At 61.7% G+C, this 11,336-nt stretch overlaps 2 protein-coding genes across 3 annotated transcripts; both read right to left on the reverse strand.

The window, feature by feature from the left end:
* Positions 1-3,150: 3,150 nt before the first annotated feature.
* Positions 3,151-6,440, reverse strand: LOC101621823 (chromosome unknown open reading frame, human C19orf24). The gene is made up of 3 exons (XM_012729747.1): positions 6,156-6,440; positions 5,047-5,154; positions 3,151-3,512 (listed from the first exon to the last, which is right to left on the reverse strand). Coding segments are annotated over exons 1-3 (342 nt in total). The 5' UTR covers positions 6,389-6,440; the 3' UTR covers positions 3,151-3,511.
* A 703-nt stretch (positions 6,441-7,143) lies between these two features.
* CIRBP (cold inducible RNA binding protein) lies at positions 7,144-11,216 on the reverse strand. 2 transcript variants are annotated; one of them, XM_012729746.1, is made up of 8 exons: positions 11,048-11,216; positions 10,574-10,682; positions 10,390-10,496; positions 10,147-10,285; positions 9,976-10,057; positions 9,823-9,893; positions 7,448-7,579; positions 7,144-7,295 (listed from the first exon to the last, which is right to left on the reverse strand). In XM_012729746.1, exons 2-7 carry the CDS (start codon positions 10,674-10,676, stop codon positions 7,575-7,577), a joined length of 507 nt encoding a protein of 168 aa, XP_012585200.1. In that variant the 5' UTR covers positions 10,677-10,682; positions 11,048-11,216; the 3' UTR covers positions 7,144-7,295; positions 7,448-7,574. The 2 variants fall into 2 exon arrangements, with proteins under 2 accessions (XP_012585200.1, XP_004689449.2); XM_004689392.2 differs by lacking the exon at positions 11,048-11,216 and having other exon boundaries at positions 7,448-9,437.
* Between the last annotated feature and the right edge of the window lie 120 nt (positions 11,217-11,336).

Below are 11,336 nucleotides of genomic sequence, written 5' to 3' on the forward strand. Positions count from 1 at the left end.
ACCCAGCACCCGCCGCCCCACAGGGCGAGTCCCTAGGGCTCAGGAGCAGCATCTGGCACCCCTCTGTTTTCAAAGGCCCCGGGGCTGTGGAGGAAGCTAAAAATACGTGGAGAAATTTCTCATTACAGAATAAATTGGACCAAACCTGCCGTCTGGTCTGGCTCCAGCAGTTTTCAGAAGCTCCAGCTGGGCTAGGCTGGGGCAGGAGCAGAGGACGGGTCAGCAGCGAGGGTGGAGGCCTTGGCCCACCGGGGCTCCGACCCGGCTCCCATGTGGGCAGGCAGGGCCTTGTCAGCCCGGGCAGCAGCAGGGGGACGGGGCAGCCAAGGGGAAACTGCCCTGGGGCACTGCCCAGTGGCCGCCACTGAAAGAAAATGTACCCCTTTCGCTTGCTCCCAAATTAAAATTGCCTCCCCCGTGTCTGGGGTCCAGCCAGGCCCTGGAAATCTCAGGGTCTCAGTCCAACCTAGGCCTTTGTGACGCCCTCAGCTGGCGAGACTGAAAGGCATGTCCCAGCTTTTCCGCCTCGTCCCCTCCCTCTTCCCCTCTGCCTCCCCCCTCTCCTCCTCCCCCTCCTCCCTGCGACTTTGGTCCCCCCCAGGTCTACACTCACCCAGTCTCAGTGCCTGGACAGACTCCACCTTCCATGGCAATCCCCCGCCAGCCTGCTGGACAGGCCTCTACTGCCCAGTGTTGCCACGGTGATGGACACAGTCCAGACCGGTGCTGTCCACACCGGTGCGGTTCCGGGGCACTGAGATGCGGCACATGCAACTGAAGAACAGGGGTCGAAGTTTCTTACTTTAATGTGAATGTGAGTGGCGCGTGTGGCCGCCACCTGGGCGCTCTCTCCGGGCACGTGTGAGCCCCACCAAGGCACACACCTGGACCACCGTGCACTGCCAGGACCAGGACTTCAGGAGAGCCCTGAGGAGGGCGGCGGCCACTCAGCCTCCCAGTGAGGGCAAGGGGGAGCTCTGGAGCTGAGCCCCAAGCAGGAGGGGGCACGGCAGGCCCCTGGGCTGCAGACCCCAGGTGCAGTGGCCCTGCTGGTGCCGGTGGCCCGTGAGCGCCCCGTGACCACCCCCACAAGCCATTCTGAGTCAGCTGAAGTGGCTCCCGCCTCCCACGTGGAAGGCGAGCCGGGGGGCAGGACCTATGGCGACCAGGAGCTAAGCCTCCAGCCTGCACCCTGGTCAAGGGCCATGGGGGACAAAGATAGTGGGTCTGCACAGCCCATCGGCCATGGGCTCGGGGCCTGCTGTGGGCATTTGCGTGTCTTGTGTCCTCCCTTATGTGTGACTGTTATCTGCGCGTGTCCTCGCGGCCGCCATTTGTGCCTTGTGTCTACTTGTGAATATGCGAGGTCCAAGAAGGTGCTGGAAGCCCCCTCCTGCGCTGGCTGCGGCACACATGGACACATGTGGGCCCTGGAGCCAACCGGGCCACGGGCCTTTCATCTTGCACTGACAGGCCCCTCTCCCAGCTTTTAGCCGCCAAGAACTTCCTGCTAATCGCGCATTAACCTTGGCGGGGGCTGCCAATTACTCGGCACTAATGCCGCGGCTTCGGGCTCGCTGGCAGGCACAGGGGCCGGAAAGCGGGCGGGGCGCCCGGCGGGGGCAGGCAGGAGACTGTGGGCTGGGGGGGGACACACCGCGTCCCTGGCTCCGGATGGCAGAACGCGGGGTCTCTCCTGACCTCATTAGAGTAATTAATGTGCCTTTTGAAGCTGGAGAAATCGCTCAGAGCTGTGGGAAAGGGGCGCAGATCACGGGCGAGGAGGGGGGCAGGATGGTGTCTGCGAGCCTGTTAAAAATGTATCCCAGTGGGTCAGACTCAGATGGAGCTGGAGACGGACTCACAGAAACAGGGAGACGAGTGAAAGGCAGTGCGGATGGAGACACGGACACGGACAGGCAGGGATTCAGAGCAGGAGGAAGATGCAGAGACAGGTGAGTGGGGGGCAGACAGGGAGAGGACAGCCAGAGGGAGGGGTGTGACATCTCGTTGCCCGAGGGACGACGGTCAGGGAGGGCTTCCTGGAGGAGGCAGCTGAACGCTGCAGAAGAGGGCGTGTCCACAGTGCATGGGAAGGGAGCAGACACCCAAGCCGTCCTCCGGAGGAAAGCAGGACCCCTGCTGGAAACTGGGATGACCAGCTGTGCTGGGGCGTCCAGCCCGCATTCCCAGGGGCGCAGGGACCCAGACTAGGCTGGGCAGGGACAGTTGGAAGGGCTTCAGGATGGATGGTCCCAGGGATCAACTGGGTCCCCCAGGGGCATGAGGCACTGCCCAGCACTAAGTGGATAGGGGACCCGGTGGGGGAGTCAGCCGTAGGGGGCGCTGAGGCAGGTGGAGCCGGGGAAGAGCGCCCAGGCAGACCCAGTTCCCTCCTGCGCCCAGGGGGCTGGCGGGCAGGCTTCCAGCCCACCCCCCGCGCCCGCGGGGAGGGTGCTGGTGTTGCACGGCTGCCCCCTAGTGGCAGAGCCTCCGCACAGGACTGCCGGCGCCGGCAATGGCTGAGGAAGAGCGCAGCAGACCAGACTTGGGAGTGAGTCCACAGAGCTGGTGTGCCCAAATACAGGGCGCAAAGGGAAAGCAAGCCCCACGGAGAACCCATCGAGCCTCTAATCATAAATGGGGACTGAGGCCTGAGTGAGACTCAGGTGCCCAGAATGGGGGCTCAACGCTAGGATATGGGTTCAAGGGCTCTGTCTGGGTGGGGCTTGGGGTCCTGGAAGGAGGGCCCAGCTACCCAGCTTATGGCTCAAGTTCATCAAGGATTCCACAAGGGGCTGATGGTGGAGCTCAGCAGGTCTCTGAGCTGTAAGACGCTCCAGTGCCTATAAAATACAGCCTCGGCGTTCCCCCGGAAATGCCCCCAAACGTGCCGATGATGAGACCCTCGAGGGCCCCGGGCTGCAGGTGGCAGAGAGGAGCCCTTGGTTAGGGACAACTGGGTGGGGTTCTCTGAGATCCAGAGTAGAGGCCCACAAGGCCTTGCTCCAGGCAGTTCCCCATTCTGCCGATGCTCATCTGACCGGGGCACCTGAGCGTGAGGCCGAAGAGCCCGACTGGCAGACTGGAGTGGGGAGGCCCAGGTGAGCCCACTGAGCTGCCCGCCCCACCCCGTGAGCCGGGACCAGATGACGTGGAGCCGCCTTTATTATCTCCAGGCCAGGGAAGACCCATTCAGACAGGCCGTGGCCCGCCCACCTCCCAGGCCTCAGCCAAGGCTGCTGTGCTGTGTCCACACAAGGACAGGTAAGCGACAAGCGACACGCGCCACAGTTCTGTCAGGGCTCAGAGCCCTGTGTGGGCGCTATCAGGCCCCTCGGATTCCACACAGCATCCAGGGCAGTCATGTCCAGGTGAGGGCTGAGACGGCTTCAGGCAGGCTGGGTAAGTCCCACAGGCGCTCTCAGGGCTGGCACCGAAGCTAGGAGAATTGGCACTGGCTCTGTCCTCTGCCAGGGCAGCTGCAAATCCCTCCTCCCAGATGTCAGCATCTGGATGGGGAGAGGGATGAGGAGCGTGGAGGGAGGAGTCCTTCCTGTTTAACTCCCAAAGGCTGGGCAGGGCCTCCCTGGTGGCCTAGGGGTTAGTCTCAGCGCTACCACCACGGCCTGAGTTTGAATCCTGGCCAGGGAGTGACCCACAGGGTGCAGCAGACCCCTCCTGTCTCCCCGCTGCCCCTCAGCAGTGGATTCCGATACATCTACCTATTCTGCTCCCTACTCTGTCGCTGGTGAATCCTCTCAACTCCCCCCCGCCCCACGCATCTGGCCTGTACCCCAGGTTCTTCCACGCATAAGTAACTGAAACAAACCTTTAAAACTAAAGTCAATAGGGGTCCTCCCTGGAAGCCCAACGGGTGAAAGCACAGCATGAAGCTATCGCAGCCACTGCAGCACGAGTTCAATCCCTGGTTGGGACTGACCCACAGGGCGCAGCAGACCTCTCCTGACCTCCTCAGCAGTGTGTTCAGTACGGTTGAGCTCCCCACTCTGTCTCTGGTGACTCTTATCAACCCCTGTACCTCTGGTCTGTGCCCCAGTTCTGTATACATAAATAAATCTTTAAAAAAATAAAGTTAAAAAAAAAAGACATTTACACATATTACAAACAAAACCCAAAAGGCTGTGCAGAGAAGGCACAGCTGTCGCCCCCTAATGGCAAACAGGGCTCCAAGGCCCAGGCGGAGGGTGGGCAGGAGCGCTAGCTCCCGAGGAAGGCGTCTCCCAGTCCCGGGATGGAGGAAGCCGCTGGGCTCCCAGACCTCACCAACTCTTCCTTCCACGTCTGAGAAGTGAAAGCCAAGCCCTGGTCCCCGGCCCTGCAACGCTGGGGCTGGACAGGCCGGCACTGTCTGCTCAGGCCCCTCGCTAGCTCCACACCCCGGCTCACCTCAGGTCAGGCCTCCTGAGTTTGGGTCCTGGCCTTTCCCCCTCCCCCAAATACTCTTCATGGGGTCGGGGTTAGTGGGGGCCTTCCCTGCCCTCCCCACCCCAACCCTATAGGTAAGTCTGCATCTTTGACACTGATCTTGTCCTTGGGGTCCTGCCAACTGATGCGCTGTAGCCCCACCCCACCTTAAGGAGATGGGAAAGTGGGTGGTGCAGGAGCTAGCAGGAGAGTCGGCACTGTGAAGCTGGCCGCAGCCACTGAGGCAGGAGTTTGATCCCGGCCAGGGAGCGACCCCGTGGCACAGCTCCTGTCTCCCGCTGCTCCCCTCAGCAGTGGATTTCAGTGGATCTGCCTGTTCTGCTCACACTCTGCCTCTGGTGAATCCTCCCACTCTGCATCTCTTGGTCTACACCCCAGTTCCTGTACGTGTGAATAAGTAAAAATAAATCTTAAAAAAGAAAAATAAATAAACGGGAAACAGGTTAGGACGGTGACGCGCTGCCTGCCTGAGCCCAAACTGCGGCAGGCAGCACACGCTGTGCGCTAAGCAGTGACCTGACGGGTCAGAGGTCCCCCACTCTACTCTCCACTTCAGCCCGACCCCCCTCAGCCCAAGTGCAGGAAGGGTCACACTACCATCTCAGAGTCCGAGTCTCAAACACCGTCTCCTCCTCGCCGCTGTCCATGTCCACGGCGTCCTCGCTGTTGGCCAGGAGGCCATACCTCTTCTGTGGCTTCTTCAACCTGGGAGCAGGCCCAGAGGCTCAGAGGGGTGCTGTCCCTGAACACCCAGCCCAGAGGCCCTGACTCCCCTCTTGCTCCCACCCCGGGATCCCGGTGACCCAGCCAGCAGGCAACTGGCGGCGCCCAAAAGCCCTCCTGTGGACCTTCAGGTCTAACCCCTTCTCGCCCTGATAGTGGCCTCAGAGCTTCTGGCAGTAGCAGAAAGCGCACAGCTCCCTTCGCCCTCCCGGTGGAGGTTCCTAGACTGCAAGTGGGGTGCCGTCAAGAGGCTACAGCCAGACCACGGGTCGTGGCACTGAAGCCCGGCTTCTGGCCAGCACTAGGGTGAGGATGACCGGCCCGCGCACTGCACACCCACAGCATGCCAGGGGCTGAAGAGCTGTTCCCGTGCCCGGACCCGGGCCACCTCCCAAGAGCCAAAGGAGCAAGCCGGGGGTGTTGAGGAGGGAAGGGGAGGAACCTGCCCGGGCCCGGTGTGGCCAGTGTCTGTGCCTCTGTAGGCAACACCCGAGCGATGCGTTAGGCCGAAGGCCCGTCGTGCTCCGGTGCAGCCTCTGCTGCGCCCGGCTGGAGGGTTGACTGGAGGAGGCGCCCGGCTGTCGAGTCGCGGTCCGCTGGCAGGGAGGACCCCGCCCTCCCTCCACAGCCGGGCAGGCAGCACCGAGGGGGACGCCGGTCCGCGGCGGGACGGGGCTCACGGAGCACTGTCCCGGCAGCTGCGGGCCAAACCCCCAGGCGACAGTGCGCGGGGCCAGCCATCTCCGGGCGCATCGCGGGAGCGGCGGGATGAGGGCGGCGGCCCCAGCCGAACCCCAGGCCTTCGCGGCCGCGCCTTGGAAAAGGGTAGCAGCGCCCCCGTGGAGAAACAGCAGGATCACGTGACTGAGACCACCCGACCGACACCACCCGCCACGCCCTCCGCGGGGCGGACCCCGCCCAGCACGTGACGAGCGACGCCCGCGCTGATTGGCCCGCCAGAGCCGCGGCTGGAGCAGACGCACCTAAACGCCCGGATGAGGAAGTAGAGCACGGCCAGGCCGCTGAAGCCCAAGAGCACGTAGAACGAACGCAGCAGCGGGGAGCCCGGCGGCCACAGGTGCGTGCTGTTGTACGGCGCGCCCGGCCGGCTCCCGTTCGTGAGGGCGGCCGGCGGTGAAAGCGTGTCCTGCGCGAGGCTCGGCCGGGACGCGGCCCCCAGCAGCAGCGCCGACAGCAGCAGCGCGCGCGGTCCCATGGCCCGGCGGATGCGGCGGACGCGCCCCGCCCCGGGCGTGGCTGTCACTCTCGGGCGGTGCCAGCCAATGGCCCACGGGGGCGGGGCGCGCGCCCACCTGGCTCCTCCATCGGCTTTAACCCTGGTCCCGCCCGGGCTTCCCACAGTTCCAGGGGCTGAGGGGTGCCCGGCAGCCAGCTCCCACCCTCCTCCCGTCGGAAGGGAGGTCCTTGCGAGGGAAACGGGGCCACCTGGCCGCAAAGAGGTTCCCAGGCTCGCAGGTTCGGGACCTGCGGCCAGCGCCGGCCCTCCACACAGGTCCCTGGGCCTGCCTCCCCACCAGCCTCTGGCTGCCCTGCCTGCCGCCCTACTGTCCTGGGAGGCTCTTTGGGGAACGTGTGGCCTGCGAGCCTGGGGCGCTGTCACCACCCCTGGCCAGCCCCACCCTCCTGGGAGTTAAAAATGACTGGCTCAGGATTCAATCCCAACACTGCTCTGCACCCAAGATCTGGCAGCGGGCTGGGCCTGGGTGGCAGATGAAGGGGTCCAGGTCTCTATGCCCAGACCTCAGCAAAGGCCCTGGGGGAGGAAGACGTCTACCACCTTCTCTCAGGCAGGCCATGCTCCTATGAGTCCGGCCTGAAGGGGGGGGGCAGTGACTTGAGGGCTGGTTTTACTTGGATCCAGCTGACACCCTGAAAGTATCTGAGGTGGCTTTTGCTCATGGATTTCCCCCAACACCCCTCCCCACAGCTGCACCCCAAACCAGACTCAGGTTTCTAGGTGCTTTGCACACACCAGTCCTTTATTCAATTTGGACTTCCACGTCCTGTCACTGTTGCCAGTAAGGACCGGCCGCCTCACGAGTTGCTGCCACCACCCATGCTCCTGGAGGGACTTAAAAGCCCCAACCTTCAGGATGCAGCATCTGCTGGAAAAACAAGGTGGTGTTGGGGTGGGGGTGGGGGGGCTGGGAAGAGCAGGGTCCTGGTGGGGCAAAAGACCAGGAGAGAACCCATGGAAGAGCCAGGTACTGCCAGTGTCAAACACTCCCTGTCACCCACCCCAAAAAGCACTCACAGGAGACGGACTTGAAGGACGGTGGCTGCACCTCTGGCTCTGGCTCCCAGGTGAAGTCCCTCCTGGGACAGTGACCCCAGGTCATCGCTGCTCTTGGATCACCCTTCCTAGTGGGGCTTCCTTCCCTTCAACCTGCCAAAGCAAAGGAGTGTTACCCCAACATCCCGGAGGCTCTGCACCTGGAAGCTGTCCTCCCCACCTCCCTGAAACCATCCACAGATCCTAGGAGGGTCTCAAGCTAGTCATCAGGCCATCCTGGCAGAGGCCCGTCACGGCGGTGAGCCCTGGTGGGCCTGTGCCTTTCCCGATTGGTCAGGCCCCATCCCACCGTAAGCAGCGCCAGCTCCCCACATGGGATGGAGCTGCTTAGAGATGGCGTGGGCTCGGGGAAAAACTCATGGCAGCAACAGACATCAGAGAGCCAGTTAGGAGTGTGACTTAAAGAGGTCTGGAAAAGACTGTCAATTGATGAACAAAAAATCCAAAAGGCATGGTGTTCAGCGGTCTCCAATCCTGCTTACGGACCGAACCTACTCTTGAGGCGCAACTGCCCGTTGGGCCAGGGTCTGACGGTTTTAGTTCTAGCTTGATTCAAAAAATTGGAAAAACAAAAAAGTCAAAGGAACATTCCCCGGGTACATTTTCAAATGAGCTCTTGACAAGAGGAGGGATGCGGACACGAGCAAAAGGAGTTACCTCGGATTACAGGGCTATCTCCACATATGAGCTAGCCAAGGGAGCAGCTCGCGTCTCAGAGGTTTCTGTTGGGCGCACAACACTTCTGTCCTCCGAGGGCTGCAGCTTCCATAGGCTAGCGGAGAACGCTCAGAACTTGTAAAGTAACAGCAGAGCTAGCTACCGAGCCACCGGTCTGGTCACCCAGGGGTGCTGCCTGCGTCTGTCTAGCCAGAGTCTGAGCTACAGTGGAGGGTTCAGGTCAGTGTCAGGTGCCCGCACGTCCACTGTCCCTGCCAGGCTGCCCGCCCCTCGGAGCCCTCTGGCTGCCACTGCCAGACGCCTCCCAGGGCTGTCCTGCGGTCAGCTGCCCGCTCCCGTCCCCCGCCTCGCTCACCTAACCAGGACTGGGGCAGTCGCTGTCAGAGGGCCCACCGGCATCAGCTTACTCTGCCTTCCTCGTCTAGCTCTCCTTGGGCTCAAGCAGGGCTGGCACACCTGCTTCTCACACTGCCCCTCTGCTCAGGCCTGACAGCCGCGAACCCACAGCAGAGGTGTGTTGTGCAATGAAAGGGAAATTGTCAGAGCAAGGTTCATTTCAGACGGTCTTTTAATCGGCTTCGTAAAGCCAAAGAAACTGCGTACAAGAATTCCTTAACCACTTCAAATACAACATCAATGGGGTATGCATATGTCTTCCAGTAAAAAAGGACAATATAAATAAACATTTTCAAGAACCTCACGGACGTCTGTGCGTCTACTGGGGTCCGACAGCGCAGGTGGGCAGCCAGGCCGCCTGCCTCTGCAGCGCCCTGGACACGTCCTACCACGCTACACTCAAGCGGTACACGAGTTGGGAGAAAGCCACAGCCTGCTCAGCTTCCGACAAAGCGGACTGAGAGTGCGTTCAATCTCAAGAGAGGTGAACTGGGGCACCGACTTCAAGGTACCCCACTAAAAAGAAACAAAAAAGGCAACACAACCGAAACCCACACAACCCCCAATGAATGGTTTCTTTAATTCACGGCTCACGGTAGAAAGAAAAAAGTGAAGTCAAAAGTGCTTTTCAAACGTTTTTAAACCCCTAAAAACGGACGGCACTTCCTTAAAAGAAAAGTCAGGTCATGAGGCCATCTGGGGTCAGACGCAGTCAGGCTGTGTTTGACAAGATCAGAACCGAGAGGCTACAAAAGTGGGGTACAAGGAGGTGTGTTCACTACACATTAACGATTCAGCGAAGCTCCCAAAATCTTTAAATATACAGCCATTGGAAGGACGATCTTGAGCAGGAAGGATTTTTACTCGTTGTGTGTAGCTGAGAACAAGAAGCAGGGACAGTGTAAAGGCACTGAAGCACGCAACAAGATGCAGCATTCCACTCCCGGGTCCAGACCTGGGGGCTCGCCCTGCGGCCTCGGAGCAACCAACCCCCCTGGCCGCAGGGCCGGACGGCCGCGCATGCACCTATGCCGCCTGTTGGCTGTCCCTCACTCTCCCTTTCCTCTCTGGTCAGTTTGTCTTTGCCTTTGTTTTGTGGTAGAAACGGCTGCGGGCAAGACCCGAGGGTAATCTCGTTCCTTATGGGCAAGCACAGTGACAAGGTCTGAGCGTCCAGCCTACGTAGCTCACAGAGGGCGCCAAAGATCACCGAGTTCCCACCACAGGCCACGGCAGCATGGTGCCCTCGGAGCGCGACTTACCGTAACTGTCATAGCTGTCTCTGTAGGACCCGCCGGAGCTCCTGTCACCATAGCTGCTACCCTGACTCCGGCTGTAGAAGGACACAGAGGCTAGAGGCCACTGAAGCCTACACTCCCGATGCTGCCTCCAGCCCTGGGCAAGACCACTCTCACCTGCTGTAGTAGTCTCTGGAGCCTCCGTAGCCCCCACTCCTGGACTCAAACCGACTCCCCCCATAGCCTCTGTCCCCTCCGCCTGCAGGAAAGAACAGGAAGAAGTGCCAGCTCACCAGCAGCCAGGGACCCCACCTCACCCGAAGGCCTGGGGCTGAGAGCTGGACTCACCTCTGGAGAACCCACGCCCCCGGCCTCTGCCTCCGCGGAAGAAGCCCCGGCCCCCGGCAGAGCCTCCTCGGTACCCACGGGATCGGTTGTCGGAGGACTTGCCTGCCTGGTCAACTCGGATCTGTCGCCCATCCACAGACTGGAGAGCAGAGGGCGGCAGGGTGAGCCTCCACCTCCCACTCTCAGGGGCAGGGCTCACGCTCTGCAAACCCACCCTCTGCTCCCCAGAGCAGCACCCCTCACCTTCCCATTCATGGCCATCATGGCGTCCTTGGCATCGTCGATGTTCTCAAAGGTGACAAACCCAAACCCCCGAGATCGCTGGGTCTCCCTGTCTTTCACAACCACCACTGTGCCAGGAGAGAGGGCTGCAGTTGGCACCCAGCCCTCCCAGGGCTGCCCCGCCCCTGCCCCGCCCCAGTCTCACCTTCAGAGATCTGTCCATACTTGGAGAACACCTGCTCCAGCGACTGCTCGTTGGTGTCAAAACTCAGCCCCCCCACGAAAAGCTTGCCTTCGTCTGATGCCATGCTGGCCTGTGGCAAGCACAGATGCAATCTCCGCTGAGCGCCTCCAGGAGCTTCGTGCTCACCCCTCCGCCAGTCTCACTTTACACAAACATGAGCTCTTTGGGGTGACACTGGGATATTCCCTACTCCTCGGTCACCCAAACCCACACGGAGGGCTTTACTGAGTGCATTCCTCAGATCTTGGCTCCTCTGCCCCTTTTCTGGGCCCAGGCTCCACCCCCACCCACCTCCCGGGGAAGGTTGCCAGGGGAGGTCTGCAGAGCGCCTCAGGGCGTCCTCGGCAGGGGGAGGCATGTCGTGGGGCTGACCACGCAGGCCTCGCCTCCACGGTCGGGACTGCCTTCAGAAGGGCGCTAACTCCTGAACCTAACCGTGGAGGGCGCAGGGTGCAAAGTGCTTCATCTACTGTCGGGAGTCTGCGGAGGGCAGGGGTACTGGAGACCGGCCCCCACAGGGAACGGCGGTCACGCTGAGGATGGGAGTGTAACGATCGTAGCCACACAGGCCGGGGCGGGCCTGGTGCGCCAGCGTGCGTTTGTGCGCGTGTGTGTGTGCGTGTGTACGGGGCGGAGGGGGCGACACGGGTCCCGGGGGCGGCCTCCGACCCCTCGCGCACGTTACCCGGGCGCCGATCGGAGGGGACCTCGGCCCGCCCCATCA

The sequence above is a fragment of the Condylura cristata genome, unplaced genomic scaffold (assembly GCF_000260355.1).
Source record: "Condylura cristata isolate star-nosed mole 26May11 unplaced genomic scaffold, ConCri1.0 scaffold00025, whole genome shotgun sequence".
In the NCBI taxonomy this organism is placed as follows: domain Eukaryota; kingdom Metazoa; phylum Chordata; class Mammalia; order Eulipotyphla; family Talpidae; genus Condylura; species Condylura cristata.

What these genes read in the sequence shown, in the direction of transcription:
- CIRBP (XM_004689392.2), bottom strand. Translation starts at nt 10,676, where the DNA reads ATGGCATCAGACGAAGGCAAGCTTTTCGTGGGGGGGCTGAGTTTTGAC. An exon ending in GGGGCGTGGGTTCTCCAGAG is followed by an intron (nt 10,058 to 10,146) that starts GTGAGTCCAGCT and finishes TCTTTCCTGCAG; the next exon opens with GCGGAGGGGACAGAGGCTAT. An exon ending in TCCAGAGACTACTACAGCAG is followed by an intron (nt 9,894 to 9,975) that starts GTGAGAGTGGTC and finishes GTCCTTCTACAG; the next exon opens with CCGGAGTCAGGGTAGCAGCT.
- LOC101621823 (XM_012729747.1), bottom strand. Translation starts at nt 6,388, where the DNA reads ATGGGACCGCGCGCGCTGCTGCTGTCGGCGCTGCTGCTGGGGGCCGCG. An exon ending in TTCCTCATCCGGGCGTTTAG is followed by an intron (nt 5,155 to 6,155) that starts GTGCGTCTGCTC and finishes GCCTGCTCCCAG; the next exon opens with GTTGAAGAAGCCACAGAAGA.